This window comes from Ictalurus punctatus, chromosome 20, assembly GCF_001660625.3.
Source record: "Ictalurus punctatus breed USDA103 chromosome 20, Coco_2.0, whole genome shotgun sequence".
In the NCBI taxonomy this organism is placed as follows: domain Eukaryota; kingdom Metazoa; phylum Chordata; class Actinopteri; order Siluriformes; family Ictaluridae; genus Ictalurus; species Ictalurus punctatus.
The window spans coordinates 4,510,583-4,532,322 of record NC_030435.2 but is presented as its reverse complement, the minus strand read 5'-3'; the positions used below and the strand labels follow the sequence as shown (position 1 = coordinate 4,532,322).

The 21,740-nt window shown below is 40.0% G+C and overlaps 1 protein-coding gene across 2 annotated transcripts; it reads left to right on the top strand.

The window, feature by feature from the left end:
• Nucleotides 1-9,124: 9,124 nt before the first annotated feature.
• LOC108280242 (galanin receptor type 1) lies at nucleotides 9,125-21,078 on the top strand. 2 transcript variants are annotated; one of them, XM_017495086.3, is made up of 3 exons: nucleotides 9,125-9,965; nucleotides 10,197-10,262; nucleotides 18,141-21,078. In XM_017495086.3, the coding sequence occupies exons 1-3, from the start codon at nucleotides 9,249-9,251 to the stop codon at nucleotides 18,456-18,458; spliced, it is 1,101 nt and encodes a 366-aa protein (XP_017350575.1). In that variant the 5' UTR covers nucleotides 9,125-9,248; the 3' UTR covers nucleotides 18,459-21,078. The 2 variants fall into 2 exon arrangements, with proteins under 2 accessions (XP_017350575.1, XP_017350576.1); XM_017495087.3 differs by lacking the exon at nucleotides 18,141-21,078 and adding an exon at nucleotides 11,012-13,476 and having other exon boundaries at nucleotides 9,128-9,965.
• The last annotated feature ends 662 nt before the right edge of the window (nucleotides 21,079-21,740 follow it).

Genomic DNA, 21,740 nt, shown 5'->3' with positions numbered 1-21,740 from the left:
GGCTTTTTTTGTCTTTCTTCTCTTTCTTCTGCTCTTCTTTTTTCTCTCCTCTTCTTTCTTCTCATACTTTAACTCCCCCTTCTTTTACCTCGCCACTATTTTCTGCTCCATTTCCTGCTTTTCATTCATCCTTTTCTCCGCTTTCTGTTCTTCTTCTCTTCTCCTCATGATGCTTCTTCTTTTTACCATTCATCATATTTGACTCTTTCCTCTTTTTTCTACTTCGTCTTTTTCTTTAATTCTTTATTTTGCGTTCTTCTTCTTCTTTTTCTTCTTCTTTTTTATTGGTATTGCTTCATGTGTATGACTTTTTTTGGAAAGCAATAAAAATAATGATAGGATTTAAAATTCCGCTGGACTGATCTTATTTCATATCAGTAAAATTACTCAAAAAAAAGGAACTTATTTTTTTTCATAAAGGAGATTCACTAAAAAGATGAATCAATTCCCACGGTGTTAATTATCATTTTGACTTGAAGGCATTTCCTTTAATTATTCAGTTTTTGCTTGCTTTCTTCCGCGCTTCTATTTTTCATTCTTCACGTTGAACTCCCCTTTGAGACTATTGGAACGCCAAGGCCAATTCATTTGTTTTTGCTGTAGACTGAAGACATTTGCTTTTGAGATCAAAAGATGGATATGAGACGAGAGTTTAGGATTTAATCTTTTATTTCCTGGTATTTACATCTAGACGTGTTAAACAGCATAGAACACAGCACATTTTGTATCAGACCACCCAATTTGTAGACGAACAAAAATATTGGAACACATGACGTGTTTCCTTTTACTCAGGTGTGTCCTGTTAGACTGAATGTTTCAACAATGAATAGCTCTGAACATCTACTCTTGGTTTTAGCCTTCAGTTTCACCTGTGAAGACTGCATTTGTTGTTAAACAGGATAAGCCAACGTGAAGATCAGAGAGCTGTCTATGGGAGAAAAGCAAGTCAATTGGAAATCAATCAGAAGCATTGCACAAACATTGGGAATAGCCAATACAGCAATTTGAATTGTCTTGAAAAAGAAAGAAACCATTGGTGTACTAACAGCAAGACATATAGCAGGTTGGCTGTTTTAACAACAGCTGATTACAGAAACATGGTGAGAGCTGTGAAGAAAAACCCCAAAACAACAATCAGTGACATCAACAACAGCCGCCACAGAGAAGGGGTGAAGGTATCCCAATCCACCATTCTAAGATGACTTCAAGAGCAGAAATATAGAGGTCATACCACAAGATGCAAACCACTCATAAGAATGTAATTCACAAAGAAATACACAGATGAGCCACAAAAACTCTGGAACCAAGTTTAACCTCTATCAAAGTGATGGAAAAGCCAAAGAATGGAGACAGAAAGGATCTGCTCATGATCCAAAACATATAAGCTCATCTATGAAGCATGGTGGAGGTAGTGTCATGGCTTGGGCTCGCATGGGTGCTTCTGGAACAGGCTCACTAATCTTTATTGATGATGTAACTCGTGATTTTAGGAGCAGAATGAATTCGGAAATTTACTTTTGAGGGAATATTCTGTTGGCAAGTTTCTAGAGAAATGCATCCAAATGACTCAGGAGGAACTTCATCATGCAGCAAGACAATGATCTAAAACACTGCTAATTCAACAAAGGACTTCATCAGGTGGGAAAAGTGGAAGGTTTTAGACTGGCCAAGTCAATCATCTGACCTTAATGTAATTGAGCTGCATTTCACCTCCTGAAGAGGAGACTGAAGGGAGAAACCCTCCGAAACAAACAACAAATTTATTTTTTGGTCTTTCTTTCCACCTCTTCTACCTCTTCTCCTCCTCTTCTAGCTCCTTTCTTTCTGTTTCTTCTACTCAGGATGATTCTTCTTCTATTTATCATTCATCATCTTTTGCCTCGCCTTCTCCCGTTCTTGTGTTCCTTGTCTTCATTCTTCTCTTTCTTCTGCTCTTTTTTTTTTTTCCAAAGGATTGTTCTGGGTTTTTTTTTTAATCCATCACTTCTCACGATGGCCTTTCTATTTATTATTGATAATCTTTTATTTACTTCCTGTTTTCCTTTCCTTCTTTCATCTCCTTCTTCTGTCTGCCTGTTTTTCTCTTGTTATTCATTTTTACACTCCTCCTCTATCTCCCTCTCCTCTTTTATTCTCCCTCTCCCTCTCCCCCTTTCTTTTGCTTCCCCATCACTTTCTGCTCATTTTTTTGGCTTTCATTCCACTTCTTCTTCTTCTTCTTCTCCCCCTCTTCCTGCTTTCCTTGTCTTCTTTCTTCTCTTTCTTCGGCGCTTCTTTTTTCCTATACTCTTTTCCATCTCTTCTCCTCATGATAGTCCTTCTTCTATTTATTACTCATCATTTTTTACTTCCTGTTTTCCTTTTCTTCTTTCTTCTCCGTCTTCTGTTTGTCTGTTTTCCTCTCCTCTTTTTTCCTTCGGTCCTGCTTCTATTTAACATTCGCCATGGTTTGTTCACTTCCTGTTTCTATTTCTTCTCCTTCTTCTGGTATTAATTTTTAATATGCTTTTCTTTCTCGTTCTGGAGCTCATGAGCATGATCTCCTTGTTGCCATAACGCCGGCACTCATTCACCTTCATTACGTTGTCTTTTTTTTCCCCTTTCCTTTTGGAGTTCACTATGCTGCATTCAGGAGCTCTGTGTTCATTATAATTCACTAGCAAAAAGCTCAGAAGATCCGCAGTGAAGCCACAAACTCTCGACGTTTTCTCCAGCGTAAGCTGAGGCCTATCCCAGAGAGCATAGGGCACAAAGCAGAGTTCACACTGGACAGGGTGCCAATCCATCTCAGGGCACAATAACATATAAATTCACACATTGCGGACATGCCAATCATGCATGTCTTTGGACTGGGAGAGGAAACCAGAGCAGCACAGGGAGAACATCCAAACACAGAGCTTCGGCAGGACTCAAACCCCCAGCCCTGGACGTGCGAGGCGAACATGCTAACCACTAAGCCACTGTGCGCCCTTCACGTTTCATATGCTGATGAATGCAGTGACAGCATGTTATTGTAGGATTATAAACATGGATTATGACCAGTGTTTTTAAGAGATGTTTTTTCTCCGGCACACCCAACCTTCAGCAAGAGAGGACAACGAGTCTGAACAGAAAGCGTCACTCCCTTTACAACTCATTTTAAGTCATTTAAATCGGGTACGAAAAAAGATTCCATTTATATCAATTATGACCATTATTTTCCATTATTGTTGGCTAATCATTATTAGTGGCTCCCAATCTAACAGCCCCAGTCTAAAGTTATTATTTGCATTATAATTTCCAGTAAATTGCATATAGAAAAATCTGAAAAAAGGTTCCAGAAAAACATTATAGATACATTCCAGAAAAAATAAATAAATTTAAAAAAGCTTGAACGGGATTTGGATCTGAGCTGCTTTCTAGATAAACTGAAACTTACAGCAGATCTAAAATGTTGTCATTAAAAAAATACATAAATAAATAAATAAGAACAGATAAAGTCATTAGGTTACATACATGCAAAAAAAAAATGGGACTACCAGAAGCTGAGGAAGAAGAAGACAAAGACAAAGAAGAAGAAAAAGAAGTGGAACAATAGCAACAACAAGGAGGAGAAGGAGGAGGAAGAGGAGGAGAAGTTGAAGAAGAAGAAGAAGAAGAAGAACGACAACAACAAAAAGGAGGAGAAGGATGAAGAAGAAGATGAACAACAACAATAGCAACAAGAAGGAAGAGGAGGATGAGGAGAAGGAGGTGAAGTTGAAGAAGAAGAAGAAGAAGAACAACAACAACAACAACAATAACAACAACAATAAAAACATTCAGTTGGCAGATGACCTCCAGTTACAGCAGGAAGTTTGCATCACAGCTCTCGCTCTCTCTAAGTCTCTCTCTCTCTCTCTCTCTCTCTCTCTCTCTCTCTCTCTCACACACACACACCATCTCACTTCATGAGTACACACACTCACAGGGCTGTGATCGTCTTACCGTCATCAATGGCACTTTTTGAGTGAGTGAGTGAGTGAGTGAGTGAGAGAGAGAGAGAGAGAGAGAGAGAGAGAGAGAGAGAGAGAGAGAGAGAGAGAGAGAAATAAGAATAAGGGAAAGGAATCAGCAAAGAAGATGAATGAGGAGTAGGGGGAAAGATAGAGATGAAAAGGAAGAGCAGGAGGAAGAGAAGAAGAAATAAGAAGCATGTGGAAGAAAAGGAGAAAGCAGGTAGACAGATGAGGATGTTTGCAGAGTCACTAGCATCGCCTTTACTTAGTAATTAGTGATAAACAGTGCTGGAGAAGTGAAAATGCTGCTTAATTAAATCGCCTTCTGCTCAGCGTTACTGCTAAAGGAGTGGATCTGTATCTCAGAGACCTGTGTGTGTGTGTGTGTGTGTGTGTGTGTGTGTGTGTACTCATGAAGTGGGTAGATGTAATGCAGAAAAACTGCAGGCTGCTCCCTCTGTGTTTTGGAAAGCTGTGCTGTAAAACCCATAAAGAAAGTTATCACCAAAACAAACACATTCATAATCAGTGGGATAGGAATAGAATATCATCAATTAATTTAATATTCAGCTTGTGTGTCAATCAGTACGAGATTGTATAGACCATGACTAAGTCTTGCTATGTATTCCTGCTCCTACTACGACAATATGATTAGTGGAGAGCTTTTTTTAAAATACTACAACAGAGTTTGAGCAAATATGACAATATATGACATATGACATTTTATATAATAATATGACATTTATATTATAATATGACATTTTGCAACAGGAAATAAAATAAAATTTACATTGACGTAGATACAGTTGGGGAAATAAGTATTGGACGCGTCAACATTTTTTTCAGTAAATATATTTCCAGTGAGGCTATTCACATGAAATGTTCACCAGACATCAGTATTAACTCAAGAAATCTGGAAATATAAAGAATTCACAACATTAAAATCCATAAATAAAGTTATGTGTAATAAAGAGCAATGACACGGGAAAAAAGTAATGAACACGTTAAGAAAAAGCAGTTCTCCGAGGCAAGGTAAGGCAAGGAACCAGATGAAATCCGTAAGTAATTATACCCCCTAGCTGTGCAAATTAATATCAGCTGGGTTAGTAAATTGATGGTCTATAAAAAGGCTTTTCGTTACCAAGGGGTCACACAAGAAACATCTCACGATGGGTAAAAGCAATGAGCTCTCTCAAGCCCTTCAGAACCTTGTTATTGCAAAACATATTGATGGAATCGGATACAGACGTATTTCAAAACTTCTGGATCTTCCAGTAAGCACCATTGGGGCCATTATCCACAAGTGGGAGCTACATCACTCCATCATCAACCGGCCACGCACAGGAGCTCCTCGCAAGATTCATGACCAGGGAGTCAGAAGAATAGTCAGAAGTGTAGCCCAAGAGCCAAGGACCACTCAGAAAGCACTCCAGAAACACTTGGAGGCAATAGGTACCATCATCACAGAGAAAACTATAGGCAATGCACTCCACCGCCATGGCCTCTATGCACGCTCACCGCGCAAGACTCCATTACTAAAGAAAAGGCATGTCGAAGCTCATTTAAAGTTTGCTACAAATCAATTGGACAAGCCTATGAAATGCTGGGAGAGTGTAGTCTGGTCAGACTAGAGCAAAATTGAACTTTTTGGCTTTCATACTACACACCATGTTTGGAGAAGAAACGGCACTGCACATCACCGTAAAAACATTACACCAACAGTGACGTTTGGTCCCGCATCTGTACCCCAGAAAACACGTCCACTGCTCCGTCTCCCGGTTCAGCCAAGAGCTCTGTATGCCTTCCTGCCCTGCCACGTACGTCAGGCTCCTCTTCAGATATCGCTCTTCTATCTTACTCTGCTGAGGACATCGCTCCGCCTTCCTGCTCAGCTGAGGATGTTGCTCTGTCTTACTGCTTGACTGAGGATGTCTGTACCCCAGAAAACATGTCAGGTGTCCTCGTTATGGCCCTGCAAGAGATGACACTCATGGGAATTCTGAGACACTTACGGTCCTCTGATCTGGGTATCCAGAACCCCTACCGAACTTATTACCCGCTTCTGGAGCCGCACGTTAAGGGTGGGTTCTGTCATGAATTGCCGCAGGGAATTCTGGACTTCAGTTCCCAGCAGCCACTGCACCTCTGCATCACTGTCACATGACCACCTGCACCTGATCCTTATTCCTGTTAATGAGTACATGTGTGTATATAATCACTGTTTGCACTGCACTCTTGGTCTTGCTTTGTTTGTCTTCTGTTGTCAGGTTATTCTCTTTTGTCTTGTATGTATTGTCTTTTTATGTTTTGTTCTCATCTTAATTAAAACTTCAACTCTGCACGTGCATCCGTCTCCGACTCTCCATAACCATGACAATTACATAGGTTTGACTGACGTAAGAACTAAAGACGTCTATTCTACCAGATAATAAAAGGAAGAAGAAGAACCGAGAGAGAGAGTGAGGGTGAAAGGCAGGCTGATTAGGAATGCTCGAAACAACACATTCAACAAACACAAAACAATTCTGTTCCGGTACATCGTGACACCAACTTTCAGAATTGAGGCAGCGGTGGCTTGGTGGTTAAGGCTCTGGGTTACTAACTGGAAGCTCGGGGGCTAAAGCCCTAGCACTGCCAAGCTGCCACTGTTGGGCCCTTGAGCAAGGCCCTTAACCCTCTCTGCTCTAGGGGCGCTGTATCATGGCTGACCCTGCGTCCTGATCCCACCTTCCTAACATGCTGGGGTATGCGAAGAAAAGAATTTCACTGTGCATATGTATATGTGACCACTAAAGACTCATTAAACTGAGACACGCAGACCATGCAATGAAACTCATCAATAACATTTAAATATATAGGCTAGGTAAAAAAAAAAATACTTATGAGCCATTAACCACTACTGTGAAGTGTGACATCATACATAAATTCAATGCTGAACATGGGTACCCCTAAAACAGGTGCAAATTCCATTTTTTGTCTTCTGGTAGTAAAAGAAGTTAATGAATTGTTTACAGATCTATTCCTTTCCAAGTGTGATTTTGCTTTTTTTTTTTTTAAATCCTAGCAAAATACAGTACAAGGAGTAGTTTAGAAGTTTTATTAACTCTTGTAAATGGAAACTGACTTCACTGACTTCTATATATATAAACAGGAACAAGTGTTATCTCAGTGAACTGAAATAATAACCAGTGAAAACTTCCCCATGCTGCCACCACCGTTGTTTACTGCTTAATTTATTGCTTTTGTAAAGTAGGCTAATTTACGAACCTGGATCCAAAAAGCATGAGTTATGGTCTGTTAGCCAAGATGCCGCAGCAGGACTTTTGGCAGTTCTTTTCCTCTTTGTTACAATTACAACTGCATAAACTAACGCTAATAATACGGTCTGAACTTGAACTGAAGCTGGCGCTGAGTCAGGGCCAAATGCTAATGACCAGTCCAAAGGGCTCTTAAAGGAAAAATCCACCATGAACGACTTGCATATGAATATTCATAATTAGCATGTGATCTTCAATGGCGTAAAAGATTTCTTTTGTAATAGGACTCTTTCATAGACACGGTCTATTCGTTGGTTAACAATGCCATTCGACTACCTCCTGATAGTGGTGGAGTTGGACTTAGCCCTCAATTCATCTGTAGTAAAAGTGAACAATCTAGCAGCGCTTTAGTCCTTTTGTCTGCGCAGCTCTCTCAGCTCTTCATCTGCACACTCCGCTCAAAAACGTCCAAAGATTTCATGCTAATTTCGCCATCCCGCGCTTCATCTTGGAGACAGGGCCATAGCTAGGAATTCTTGGCTCCCTGAAAGAATAGCACAGGTTCGCCACAGGTTCACTGAAACTGGATGGTGGAAGATTGGAAAAATGTCACCTGGTCTTTTCCAGTTCTTTTATATTCAAATCTGTAGTTTTGGTCACGCTGTGCCCAGTGTAGCCTCAGATTCCTGTTTTTGGCTGGCAGGAGTGGAAACTGATCTGGTCTTCTGCTGTTGTAGCTCATCCAGCTCAGAGTTTGGCATTTTGTGCATTCTGAGATGTTTTTCTGCTCACCACAGTAGTGTGATTATTTAAGTCACTGTAGTCTTCCTGTATATAAGATCCATGGTGCCAACCCATCACAGGGCACAATCACACACACATTCACACACCCATTACAACTGACAATTTAGAGATCTAATCAGCCTTGTATATAAGATGTAGTATTATAAATAGAAGGATATAGAAGTATGAAAGAAAGAAAGAAAGAAAGAAAGAAAGAAAGAAAGAAAGAAAGAAAGAAAAAATATATAGGAGAGAAAGAACAAAAGAAAAATGAAAGAAAGTAAGAAAGAAAGAAAGAAAGAAAGAAAGAAAGAAATATAGGAGAGAAAGAACAAAAGAAAGTAAGAAAGAAAGAAAGAAATAGAAGAAACTGAGAAAGAAAGGTAGAAGAGAGAAAGAATGACTGAAAGAATTATATAGAACAAAGAAAGAAAGAAAGAAAGTAAAATATAGGGGAGAAAGAACAAAAGAAAGAAAGAAAGAAAGAAAGAAAGAGAAGAATGTGAGAAAGAAAGCTATAGAAGAGAGAACAAATGACAAAGAATTATATAGAAGAAAGAAAGAAAGAAAGACAGAAGAGATACAGGAAAGAAAAGTATAAGCCATTGTTTAGTATCTGTGTGTGTGTGTGTGTGTGTGTGTGTGTGTGTCTGTTTGAGTGTTTGAGAGAGAGAGAGAGAGAGAGAGAGAGAGATGTATTCAGTTGCTGATGATCACCATGTGTATCACATTGATGAATATGAATAAGAATAATCATAACTCTCCTCTTCGCTACAAATCACTCCAAATACAATTGGAGCAGGGAGCGCGCATCGCAGCTCCATTATGAGCGGGAGCGCGCACTTCTCTCTCTCTCTCTCTCTCTCTCTCTCTCTCTCTCTCTCTCTATGTCTCTCTCTCTCTCTCAGGTCTCTCCGAAGCGCACTGATCTTCTCCCCATCAGACCACGAGACACTTAGTCTTACATTAGATATATTAAAACAGTTGTTCTTTTTTTCATTTACTGGATTAAGAGAAGACCTCAGATGCTCAGGAGTGAATAGAGTGTGAATGTGTATGTGTGTGTGTGTGTGCGTGTGTGAGAGAGAGTGAGTGCGCGCGCGCGTGTGAGTTTCATCCACTGAGACTTTCTGGAGTCGAAATGAGCACATAACCAGCATCAGCGCGCACAGAGAGTCATTTGGGAACTGCGCGCGGAGAGTGTGTGAGAGTGTAAACGCCTACGAGTTTCATGCAGTGTTTGTGGGACAAAGTGGACTTTATGGACCTAAAGGAAGGGATGAACCGGTCTGGTGTGAGCGACCCGAACGCGGGATGGTGTGAGAACGGCACGGAGGAGGTGGCGACACCGGGGAAGCTGGCGCTCGGCATCGAGGCGGACAACGTGGTCGCCCTGCTCGCTTTCGCGCTCATCTTCGCTCTGGGTGTCCTGGGCAACTCGGTGGTGATCGCGGTGCTGGCGCGCAGACGTCCCGGAGCGCCGCGCGGCACCACCAACATCTTCATCCTGAACCTGAGCGTGGCCGACCTGTCCTACCTGCTCTTCTGCGTGCCCTTCCAGGCCACCGTGTACGTGCTGCCCACCTGGGTTCTAGGCGCGTTCCTCTGTAAGTTTACGCACTACTTCTTCACCGTCTCCATGCTCGTGAGCATATTCACGCTCTCCGCCATGTCCGTGGATCGCTACGTTGCCATCGTGCACTCTCGCAGGTGCTCCGGGGTGCGCGTGGCTCGACACGCCGTGCGCGCCATCGCCGTGATCTGGGCGCTGTCGCTGGCCATGGCGGCCCCCGTGGCGCATTACCAGAACATCATCAAGCCCAAGGAGAACGACACGTACTGCTGGGAGCTGTGGCCGAGCGCGCGGGACAGGAAGATCTACGTGGTGTGCACGTTCGTGTTCGGCTACGTTCTGCCGCTGCTGCTCATCTCCTTCTGCTACGCCAGCGTGAGTGAACACAATAAAGACTACTAAATTATACACAACAACAACAACAATAATAATAATAATAATAATAATAATAATAATAATAATAATACCTTCTTAAGAATAAGAATCTTCTCTTATCTATTCTCATTTGCTTTGTAGTTGATTAAAACGTTGTGGTATAAAAGATGTAAATGATTTTTGTATGTTTTTTGTTTGTTTGTTTATTTGTTTGTTTGTTTGTTTTTACAGGTTTTAAACCACTTACACAAAAAGCTGAAGAACATGTCCAAAAAATCAGAGGCATCTAAGAGGAAGGTAAGACTTTTAAATGCTCCTTTAAAGGTTTAATTATGTTCTTTAGCATCACAAATGGAACAGCAAATGGCACCATTAGGGCTGCATTTTCAGGTTTTAAGCCCCGAGAGGATTCTTCCAGCCTGGAGTACAGTAATTTTGGAAATAACATTCACAGCCATCTCTAAAGCATGATGTTCTCATCACTACGTTTTGCACACATCGGGTCTGTATTCCGAGTTCAATTACGCATGGAGGGGAGATTTAATACTGAAATTGGTATTCTGTCCTGAGATTTAAACCCATTCTTCTTCAACCCAGTCTTACAGAACAAAAAAAAAGCTGACGTGCGACTTTTTTTTTGCAGCACCCGCTATACACTGAATGTCTGAATCATACATTGCATAACAATGTGTCAAATTTTAACTAGAATGCTCTGTATGCTACGTTCATACGTGCAGCAATATATTATAACCAAGCCAACCTCTATTACTATGCGTCAGGTCAGCCTTCGTTACCAGCAACGTACTCCGTTTCCCAGAACACACCGCTGCCTATAAACACGGCCACCCCGGACTACAATTCCCACAGCACATGCACACCTGTCATAAATCACCACCGCCACTATATACTGAATTCAGACTACACGTGCTCTTTGCAAAGTGAATGCTCAGTGTACACATGCTTGGCTTTACCAAGACTTGATTCTGTTTAGTGATATTCTGGTGTTTGATCTCGTTCTGCTCCCTGGTCCTGTGTGTTTTGAATAGTCCACGTTCCAGTTGTTTGCTGATCACCTGACCTCTGCCTGGTCTTCTGACTCACATTCATCAGTATCCTTTAAATAAACAGCTCAACTGCATTTGCATCTGCTTCAGTATCTCCTTCGTGACGCGAACATCCATCCATCCATTTTCCATTCCGCTTATCCTAAACGCCCCAAGGAACTTGGAGCAGACGGGGTAAATGGTAAATGGTCTGCACTTATATAGCGCTTTTATTCAAAGTGCTTTACACTGTGTCTCATTCACCCATTCACACACACTCACACACAAATGGTAGCAGAGCTGCCATGCAAGGCGCTAACTTGCCATCGGGAGCAACTTGAGGTTCAGTGTCTTGCCCTAGGACACTTCGGTATGGAGTCATGTTGGTTGGGAATCGAACCGCCAACCCTACGATTAGTGGACAACCCGTTCTACCACCTGAGACACAGCCGCCCACTGGACAGGGTGCCAACCCATCGCAGGGCACAATCGCACATACATTCAACGCTATGGACAATTTTGAAATGCCAAACAGCCTACATTGCATGAGTTTGAACTGGGGGAGGAAACTGGAGTACTCCGAGGAAACCTTGCAACTTCCAGGCACACAGGGCAGAGCTGTGATTCGAACCCCCAACCCTGAAGGTGTGAGGTAAAATAATTTCAAAATGCAGATATCCTTTAGGCTACATACCTACTATGCATCGCATGTTGGCAATCTGCATGTTCTGAACGAGCCCTGGAAATGGACTTAAGCAGGTGCGTAACCTGACTCTGAAAACAAATTTGGGTTTGGGTGTTTTGCATACAATAGAATAATTATATCCATCTTTTAAAACATACACAATTGAGATGCGAGGTGATGTTCTTTTAGATGCACACCTGTATTATGTTGTACATCACTGAATTGGTCTAATACTGTATAGCTAGTCTTTATTTATGACACCATGTGCAATAAGAGGACGTTTCAGGGCTTTGGTGAACAACATTTGGGCTTACTGTGTGTTTTAAATACTGCCTCATTAAAAATGTATTATATCATGTAGTATTATGTGGTAGTCATGATTGTAAAATGTAACTGCAAAGATAAAAAAAAGTTACACCGGACACTAAAATCTCTTCAGAGGATTGAACCACTTTAGTGTTTCCTCACTCCATAAATCAGTGAACAATAAACAGCACAGTGACTTTTTCTGACCAGAAAATAGAGTGAAAAGCACATAACTCGGACACTCGTATATTAGTTTTTGGGGAGCAATAAATCAACGAAGAATCCCAAGTTACTATAGTGCACAAAACAAAACAAGGTGGAGGTAGGTCCAGTGTGGTTAGGTATGTTTCAGCATCAGTCTTTTACTTGTACCAAAACAGAAATAATGCTTATACAAACGTGCTACCAGGGTTAAGCCCACCTGTATTTTAAAGATAAAAATACAGTCCCTTCCGAAACTATTGGAACGGCAAGGCCAATTCAGTTGTTTGTGCTATACACCAAAGCCATTTGGGTTTGAGATCAAAAGATGGACATGAGATGAGAGTTTAGGATTACAGCTTTTATTTCCTGGTATTAACTTCTAGATGAGTTAAACAGCATAAAACATGGCACGTTTTGTATCAGTATTAGTACAGAATATTTAGGCAAGCAAATGTATAGGAACAGATAAGTCTTGAATTAAATTAAAGTAAATAACACTTTATATTTGATGCATAACTGCATCAAGCCTGTGACTCACTGACATCACCACACTGTTGGTTTCTTCTTTTGTGATGATTTTCCAGGTTTTAACCGCAGTCTGTTTCAGTTGTTGTTTGTTTCGGAGGGTGTCTCCCTTCAGTCTGCTCTTCAGGAGGTGAAATGCTGCTCAACTGGGTTAAGGTCAGATGATTGACTTGGCCAGTCTAAAACCGTCCACTTTTTCCCCCTGATGAAGTCCTTTGTTGAGTTGGCAGTGTGTTTTGGATCGCTGTCTTGTTGCATGATGAAGTTCCTGGATATATTTCTCTTTAAATTGTCAGGCAAAATTTTCCTATAAACCTCTGAACTCATTCTGCTGCTACCATTATGAGTTATATCATCAATAAAGATTAGTGAGCCTGTTCCAGAAGCAGCCATGACACTTCCTCCACCATGATTCACAGATGAGCTTGTATGATCCTTGTATTGATCCTTTCTTTCTCACCACTTTGGCCTTTCCACCACTTTTATAGAGGTTAATCTGGGTTCCAGAACTTTTGTGGCTCATCTCTGTATTTCTTATCCTTTTGAACAACAAACGCAGTCTTCACAGGTGAACCTGAAGGCTAAAACCAAGAGCTATTAATTGTTCAAACAACCAGTCCAACAGGACCCACCTGGGTAACAAGAAACACCTGTCAGTCACATGTTCCAATATTTTTGCTCATCTAAATATTGGGTGGTCTGATACAAAATGTGCAATGTTCGATGTTGTTTAACGCATCTACATATAAATACCAAAAAATAAAAGCTAAAATTCTAAACTCTCTATCCATATTCATCTTTTGATCTCAAACCCAAATGTCTTCAGTCTACAGCAAAAAAACTGAATTGGCCTTGGCTTTCCAGTAGTTTCTGAGGACAGTATACATCATTACATCATTTCCTCCATAGAGGAATGTTCATTTTAGAACTGTTCAATCATTACAGACCCCTTTTTTTTTCCTTTTAAAAAAATGCATAGTAAGCTCAGTGCGTTTTCTGAAGCTTCACCATCTTCCATGTTGGTTTAACAGTCGGACTTAACGGACCGAACACGTCTTCCGTGGTACAAACGATAAACCGCTCACAGTAACATGATAAAGTGCTGTTCTGAGTGGTTAAATAAGATAATGACATGATATGATGAAGCATCCCTTTGGGTTTTGTTTATTTTTAAGTCGTGTGCTGGATTAATTTTGCTACAATGAGTCGTGTGCTGCCTCCGTGAGCCGAGTAAAGTGGAGTTTCGCGCTTATCAGTGTGACTGATGAAGGTTAAAAGCAGCGTTCAGATGAACATTACTCACTCCGTTCTCTGAGAACTGTGCCGTTAAATACAGCTGAGGAAACGGCACTATCGCTGCGGTTACGAAACTTCAGCTCCTATCTGACTTTATACACACACACACACACACACACACACCACACATACACACATAGAGATGCACACACAAGTGCAGAGAGACAGAGAATTTTAACTCTACCTGTGTTAATAATAATTTTTTTAAAAACCACCATAAACATCTGTCTTCTTTGTCATGTCATGATTCAAGCTAATTAAAATAAAATTATTGAACACACACACACACACACACACACACACACACACACACACACACACACACACACAGGCCTCACTGATTTATCTACTTGTTTTGATGCTCGTATTCCTCCCTTCTAACACAAATAGTATATAAAAAAAAAAGTATTTCCTGATTCAGATTAAGTATTGTTCTTTTGACTTCAGTGTTGTTTCAAGATATTTTATCATAATAACTCTCTAAGGTATCTAAGGTAGAACTCTATAAGGTATTATTATATTGTTATTGAAATTAGAAATATTTCCTAATTTCAGCATTTCAAGATTTTATATTCTTTCGACTTAATATCTCATTATTTCATGACATGGCATTATTTCGACACGTTCACCGCACACATCCAGGGTCGGGGGTTTGATTCCCGTCGTGGCCCTGTGTGTGTGGAGTTTGCATGTTCTCCCCGTGCTGCGGGGGTTTCCTCCGGGTACTCCGGTTTCCTCCCCCAGTCCAAAGACATGCATGGTAGGCTGATTGGCATGTCCAAAGTGTCCGTAGTGTATGAATGGGTGTGTGAGTGTCTATGTGATTGTGCCCTGCGATGGATTGGTACCCTGTCCAGGGAGTACCCCGCCTTGTCCCTGATGCTCCAGGTTTCCCCGTGACCCTGAAAAGGATAAAGCGGTATAGAAGATGGATGGATGGATTCATTCAAGATATGGGGTTATTTTTGAATTAATACTCATGATTTCAAGATGTGTGTCATTATTTTAACGTAAAATCTCATTAGTTTGACTTAAGACATTGTTTCAAAAGCTATGTTGGTTTAAGATATTTTGACTTAATATCTCATTATTGTGACTGAACTCTTAATTTCTAGTTAATATCTCATAATTTCAAATTATTGTCTCATTATTCTGACTTCATGTCTATTAATAATAAGAATTTCTTGAATATTGGCTTATTGTAAAAAAAATAATCCTTATTCCGTCTGCCGTTTCGCAGATAGCAAGTAAACCAGACTTGCGTGGAATTAGGTTGACCAATATTGTGCGTATACTGAATGCCGAATGAATCCAGTTAATTACTGTATTAATTTACTTACAGCGGGGGAAATATGTATTTTACGCATCAACATTTTTGTCAGTAAATATATTCCCTATGAGGCTATACGCATGAAATTTCCACCAGGCATCAGTATTAACTCAAGAAATCCGGAAATATAAAGAATTGACAACATAAAAGTCCTTAAATAAAGTTATGTGTAATAAAGTGGAATGACACGGGGAAAAAAGTATTGAACACTCTAACTGAAATTTATTTAATACTTAGTGGAGAAGACTTTGTTTGTAATGACAGCTTCAAGATGCTTCCTGTATGATGAAATTAATCTGCCGCAGTATTCAGGTGTGATTTTGGTACATTCTTCTAAACATATCGTCTTTAAATCTTGTTCAATTGGATTCAAGACAGGTGATTGACTGGGCCAATCAAACGCCTTGATTTTTTTTTCTCAGAAACCAATTGAGAGTTTCCTCTGCTGCATGCTTTGGATCGTTGTCCTGCTGGAAGGTCCACCCATGTCTCAGCTTCATCATCCTGGTGGATGGAAGCAGATTCTTCTCAAGAATCTTCCGGTAAAGGAACTCCATTCATCGTTCGTTCAATTATATGAAGTTGGAGCTCTTTCCAAGTGGTCCTTGGCTCTTGTGCTACACGTCTGATTATTCTTCTGACTCCCTGGTCAGAAATCTTGCGAGGAGCCCCTGTGCGTGGCCAGTTGATGACGGAGTGATGTAGCTCCCACTTGTGGATAATGGCCCCAGTGGTGCTTACTGGAAGATCCAGAAGTTTTGAAATACATCTGTATCCGATTCCATCAATATGTTTTGCAATAACAAGGTTCCGAAGGTCTTGAGAGAGCTCTTTGCTTTTACCCATCATGAGATGTTTCTTGTGTGACACCTTGGTAACGAAAAGCCTTTTTATAGACCATCATTTTACTAACCCAGCTGATATTAATTTGCACAGCTAGGGGGTGTAATTACTTATGGATTTTAGCTGGTGCCTTGCCTTACCTTGCCTTGGAGAACTGCTTTTTCTTAGCGTGTTCAGTACTTATTTCCACTTGTCTCATTCCACTTTATTACACATAACTTTATTTATGGACTTTAATGCTGTGAATTCTTTATATTTCTGTATTTCTTGAGTTAATACTGATGTTGATGCATCCAATACTTATTTCCCGTACTGTAAATGAGTTTAGGCATGGTCAAGGTATTGAATTTGACATACTTGAAGTTAAATTTGAATGTATAAAGGGCTAACAAAAACATCTTTTATGAGGCAACTAACTACCAACTATCTAGTGGACATAGTTAATGTGTTTATTTAGCTTCATTTTACTAGGCACACCAATATAAATACAAAGTCACGTCTTTTATTTGTCATTTGCACAGCTGACACATGGAAACCTGCATACTGAAATTATTATGGTAGCTCCACTGAGAAATCCATATATTAACATATAACATTTAAACAAAATATACAAATGTATATGCAATATCAAGTCTATGCAGCGTAATATGTATATGTACTTTCAGGATGCAGTGTGCAATGTGCAAAGTGGTGTGCTAATAGGATGGCTGTGTAAATTATGCTATCATTGATTGTTTAAGAGCCTGATGGCTTCAGCCAGAGCTCTGACCTCCTCACTGAAATATAGTGATCACTTGTCCGGCTATAAAAGTATAGCAGCTTATTTTAGGATATATTTTTCCCATTGTTTTACCCTCCCCTCCGCTGACAATACGCTAAACGAAAGCTAATCTCTGTGGATTTATTTATTTATTATTTTTTAAAATATAGGAAATATAAGACCTCACTATTCAAATTTTCCAGGTACTTACCATGTCTCAAAAAATAATAAATTTTTTTTTTGCTTTTTTACGGAACACCTGGGAGCCCTGTTTTTATTTTGTTTTTTTGTTTTGTTTTCCGATTCTAATACCATCCAGCACCCGTGCACTTCATTAATCCAGACGCAAACAAAGCCATTTTTAAGCTAATTGCGTAGCTAATTTTGTAGTCAATAACCATAAATTACCATAATAACTCCATTTGTAGCAACTAATCATTCATTAAATTACATTTATTCAGATGCCTTCATCCATTTTATACGATTCAGTGACTTTGTTGTTCTGTGAAACCAAAAGCCTTGTTGACACTCTGAAAATACACAGTATTGTACCTTTTCATATTTCCATGGTAACCATGAAGCCTGTTTTTATGATATATATATGGCATAATAATAAGATGCTTTTCTTATTATAACAAAATGCTTTTCACAAAAAAACGCATCATGAGATACTGATAGGGTTTTTTTTCTTTTGTGACGGCTTTCATACTAAACAACACAGTTTTTTTTTTCTGGCTCTCAAGTGGTGTCACATGGCCATTAGCAAATTATAGCCTTTGATCCATAGCTATTAGGCAATCATATCCTTCTGTGATCTCTTGTTTATAGAAACCTGCAGAGTGTCCTGGAAGTTCTACTTGGAGGAAGCCCCCCCTCTCCCCCACCTAGTTGGTAACTGTTGTATGATATGGAAGAACTGGGTAGTTGATGGTAATTACCAATGGAAAAATTAGAAGAAAATGGGGTAAAAAATAAATTTTCTGAAATGTTTACAGTGTTCCCGTGGCTGCTAAATGAACTGCAACATTTTACCTGATTTCACTGGATGGCTTTGTGTTCATTCCATGCCTTTTCCCCAAGCACAGGAAGGGGTTTTGGGTCCATCTTGATAGATCAGCGCCAAGTTGAAGACAGGAATTTTTGTATTGATTGTTAAATCTGTGTATGTGTGTTATTTTCTCAGACGGCACAGACAGTGTTGGTGGTTGTGGTGGTGTTCTGCCTCTCCTGGCTTCCTCATCACATCGTCCATTTGTGGGTGGAGTTTGGCTCATTCCCTTTGAACCAAGCCTCTTTTACGTTCCGCGTCATTGCGCACTGCCTGGCCTACAGCAACTCTTCTGTGAACCCCATCATCTACGCTTTCCTCTCTGAAAATTTCCGGAAGGCATACAAGCAAGTGTTCAAGTGCCAGAGCAAAGGGGGATCTCCATCCAACAACGTTAAGGGAGTACGCAGCAAAGCTGAGATGCCACCGATCACCAACTGTACCAGCGTTTAATGGATACTCACTGCATGTCAAAAGGAAAAAGAGCATTTTCTTTCTCAACATAATAAATCCTGACCTGGGCTAAGGACCATGAAAGACAATTAAACTACTATATGTATATAAATCCTCCCTTATGCAGTATGTACAGTATACAATCTTTTGCCCTAATATTCGTGCCTGTCCTCACGTGATGTGATTTCCCCAGCCTGGTTTCCATGTCAATTTGCTTCTTGTAAAAACAGCCATTTAGGGCATGAGAGGAAATTCTTGGTGGAGGAGTCCGGAACGAGTAGAAGGAAAGTGAGCATTGTGAAGGGCATTTTGGTATTTTGTGTGGACAGAAAATGGAGAAAAAAAATGAGAACACTGAGATCTCTGAAGATCTGAAGCTTTGTCTTTATGATCTGTGTTGGAAATCCCTTCTGGTCTGAGGAAATATAATTAATGCAGTAGAGCAATTGTGCGCTTTTCAAATCCTCGTCATGGACATTAGGCATTGGCAGCTCTAACTCCTGCCTACTCTCTTCATCCAAACAGTCAATGTGTCCAATATTTCCATTAGAGATGCTCCACCATGTCTCCTATTGGAACATGGAGAAAGGGATGGATGGACACCTCTTTCTCTATATCTCTCTCTCTCTCTATCTCTCGCTATCTGACCTCTTTATTTATCTCCTCACAGAGCTTGATGAGGTTGTGTTAAGATGACCGGACTGGCTGTACTATTAAAAACAACACTGCCACCGTGATGCTTGGCCTCAAACTAAGGATACAGAGTTAATAATCAATAAAACACTCAATCCATTAAGAAAAAAAAAAAAATAAGCTACCAGTATAGTGTAGTATCAAACACAAACATGAGTCCAATGACAATCTAAATGAGGGTTCCAAAAGCCCCCAAAATCCCAGCTAAAAATCAGAGAAAACCAGAGGACGTATGTATAAATGAGCCATGTTCTCTAATAACGTTCATATTAGTTTTGTATTCACCATATCCTGTCAAAGTCCGCTCACTTGCCAATGTCTATATGAATTTGACCACAATGTCTACCCTTTCAATGTGAAGTGAATGGAGCTGCTCTTGGGTAAATCTACATAAGCCTGTCCTTCAACAATCACAAGGTTGACATTTCTTGTCACTTCCCACATTGTATGCATCAAATACAATGTATACACCAGGGGCATAACCTGGCCTAGACATTGGGGCTGTAGCGCTGAAGATTTTATCTTTAGCTCCGAATAATTCTCCACTTGGAGCGGTTTGTCACAATGTAACTGATTGTCAGTAAAAGAAGACGGTAGTGTTGTAAATTTGTGGAGTGTTGTATTTTATCTGCAAGACCAGTCAGACCAGGTTTACAGGAAAATACGTGGAATTGGTTGACAGGTCTCAATTCTGCCAAATGCTGGCTCACACAGTCAGTTATTGTGAGGGGGAAATGGATACATACTGATTTTTACCCGTTAAGGGATTGAAACTGAAACACTAACATCCTCTCATGCTGAGCCAGGTGTTTAAATGTCTATATGAGTTCCAAGTTACGTGAATATGATATGAGCAGAGCTTTAGGACTGCTAACATGCGTTCCATGGCACTGTAGCATCTAAACCCATACAATGATAGCTTAGTTATACAACCACTTGGCTAGTGACACCAAACTAGCCTAATCTCAGGTTAGATAGACAAAAAGTTTTATATTTTATCGGCCTGGTAGTCCTGATAAATGATCGATCAAAACTTTTTGTCCAATTTTCATATTTTTTAAGCAATTGGCCCTTACATGCAAGAAAAAAATGCATGGGGACAGTCTATTTAGAAATACAAGGTTTTTTATGCAGAAGAATCTGGGCTCAGTCCCGATGGTTAACAGTCCAGCTAACGACCCTGGTATACACACTCGAATGGTTTCAACCATTAAGTGAAAACTAGCCCCATGAGCTACAACTCATTTAAATTCAGAAGCAAGCTAATATGTACAAACCTACCTAAACGTGAAAGTTAACTAGTGTGTGAAAGCTAACCTAGCAAGAAAAAGCTCACATTCCAAGCAACCTAGTGAGTAAAAGCTTACCTAACTTTTACTCAGTAGCTAGCTTACAAGCGATTGCTAAATTGCAAAACACCAAACATATCTTGACTTCATTTTATTATATTAATAAATTATCTCAGAACCATTGCATTAAAATGAGAATTCTGCAAAGCTCCAACTAAACCATAACATCATTCTCTCTGATATGGTTTCACGTGTCTATGTTTTCAAAAATGTTTCTATTCAAACTTTCACAATTCGTCAAGCATGTTTACTGAATAAGTTTCACTGCATGTGATAAGATCCACTGCTGTAAATATGAACTTTTGTGCAAATACCTTGTGCATGTTTCATGTGTGTATGTGTTTATTGTGCCTTTATTTATGACCTTATGACATTGTTGTACATTATTGAGAAGAAATGTGTGTGCCTCTTTTCACGGAGTACCCCATGTGAAACTGTGTATTCAGCCACTTGGCTAATGTAACGATACAGAAGTTGCTTGCTTTCTGGTGAAGTCAATAGTGTGTGTTTAAACTGAATCTGAGGTACACACTTAAATAATAAAGTGTGAGTTAAAGTGTGAGTTAAAGTGTGTATGTCTGGCAAAAAAAAAAACCCAACTATGATTATTTAGGTCATTATTGAAAAAACACAAATATTTATATTTATCACAATTTTTCAGCCAATTTTGGATTAAAATGGCTCTGCTTGATCATTTTATCACAGCAGAAATCACATTATACAATATATTCCATCACGAACAATCCCTGAATCACAATACGACAGAGTGTATAGCATTTGGAGGTATCCACTCCGAAGTTTGTGGCTATATTCTGAGCTGCAGGTTTCCAGTCCTCTAAAGTTGGAGATAGCCTTGTCTTACCTCATCTCTTCTCGTCTGCTTTGGTGAGTGTATTTTTTTGAATACATTACTAGCACCTCTTCTTTCACAGAACACTGTTGATCACGGCGGTGTCCATTACCTTTTTTAATTGTTTCATTATTAGATTATCTCCACCACTTACCACAGTTCTGCTTCATCTTCTTCTTGTTTTCTCTTTCTTTTCTGGCTTCCAGACAGGTACGTTCTGTTCCTATTGAAAAGCAAGACGATTCAAAATATGCCTTGCACTTCTGGGGTTGCGGGTTCAAATCCTGCCTCTGCCTTGTGTGAGCTGAGTTTGCATGTTCTCCCTGTGCTTTGGTGGTTTTCTCCAGTTTCCTCACCAGTCCAAAGACATGCATTGTAGGCTATCCATAT

Coding starts and splice junctions, on each gene's coding strand:
- LOC108280242 (XM_017495086.3), top strand. CDS start 9,249: ATGCAGTGTTTGTGGGACAAAGTGGACTTTATGGACCTAAAGGAAGGG. Junction 9,966..10,196: donor TCTCCTTCTGCTACGCCAGC/GTGAGTGAACAC, acceptor TTGTTTTTACAG/GTTTTAAACCACTTACACAA. Junction 10,263..18,140: donor CAGAGGCATCTAAGAGGAAG/GTAAGACTTTTA, acceptor TTATTTTCTCAG/ACGGCACAGACAGTGTTGGT.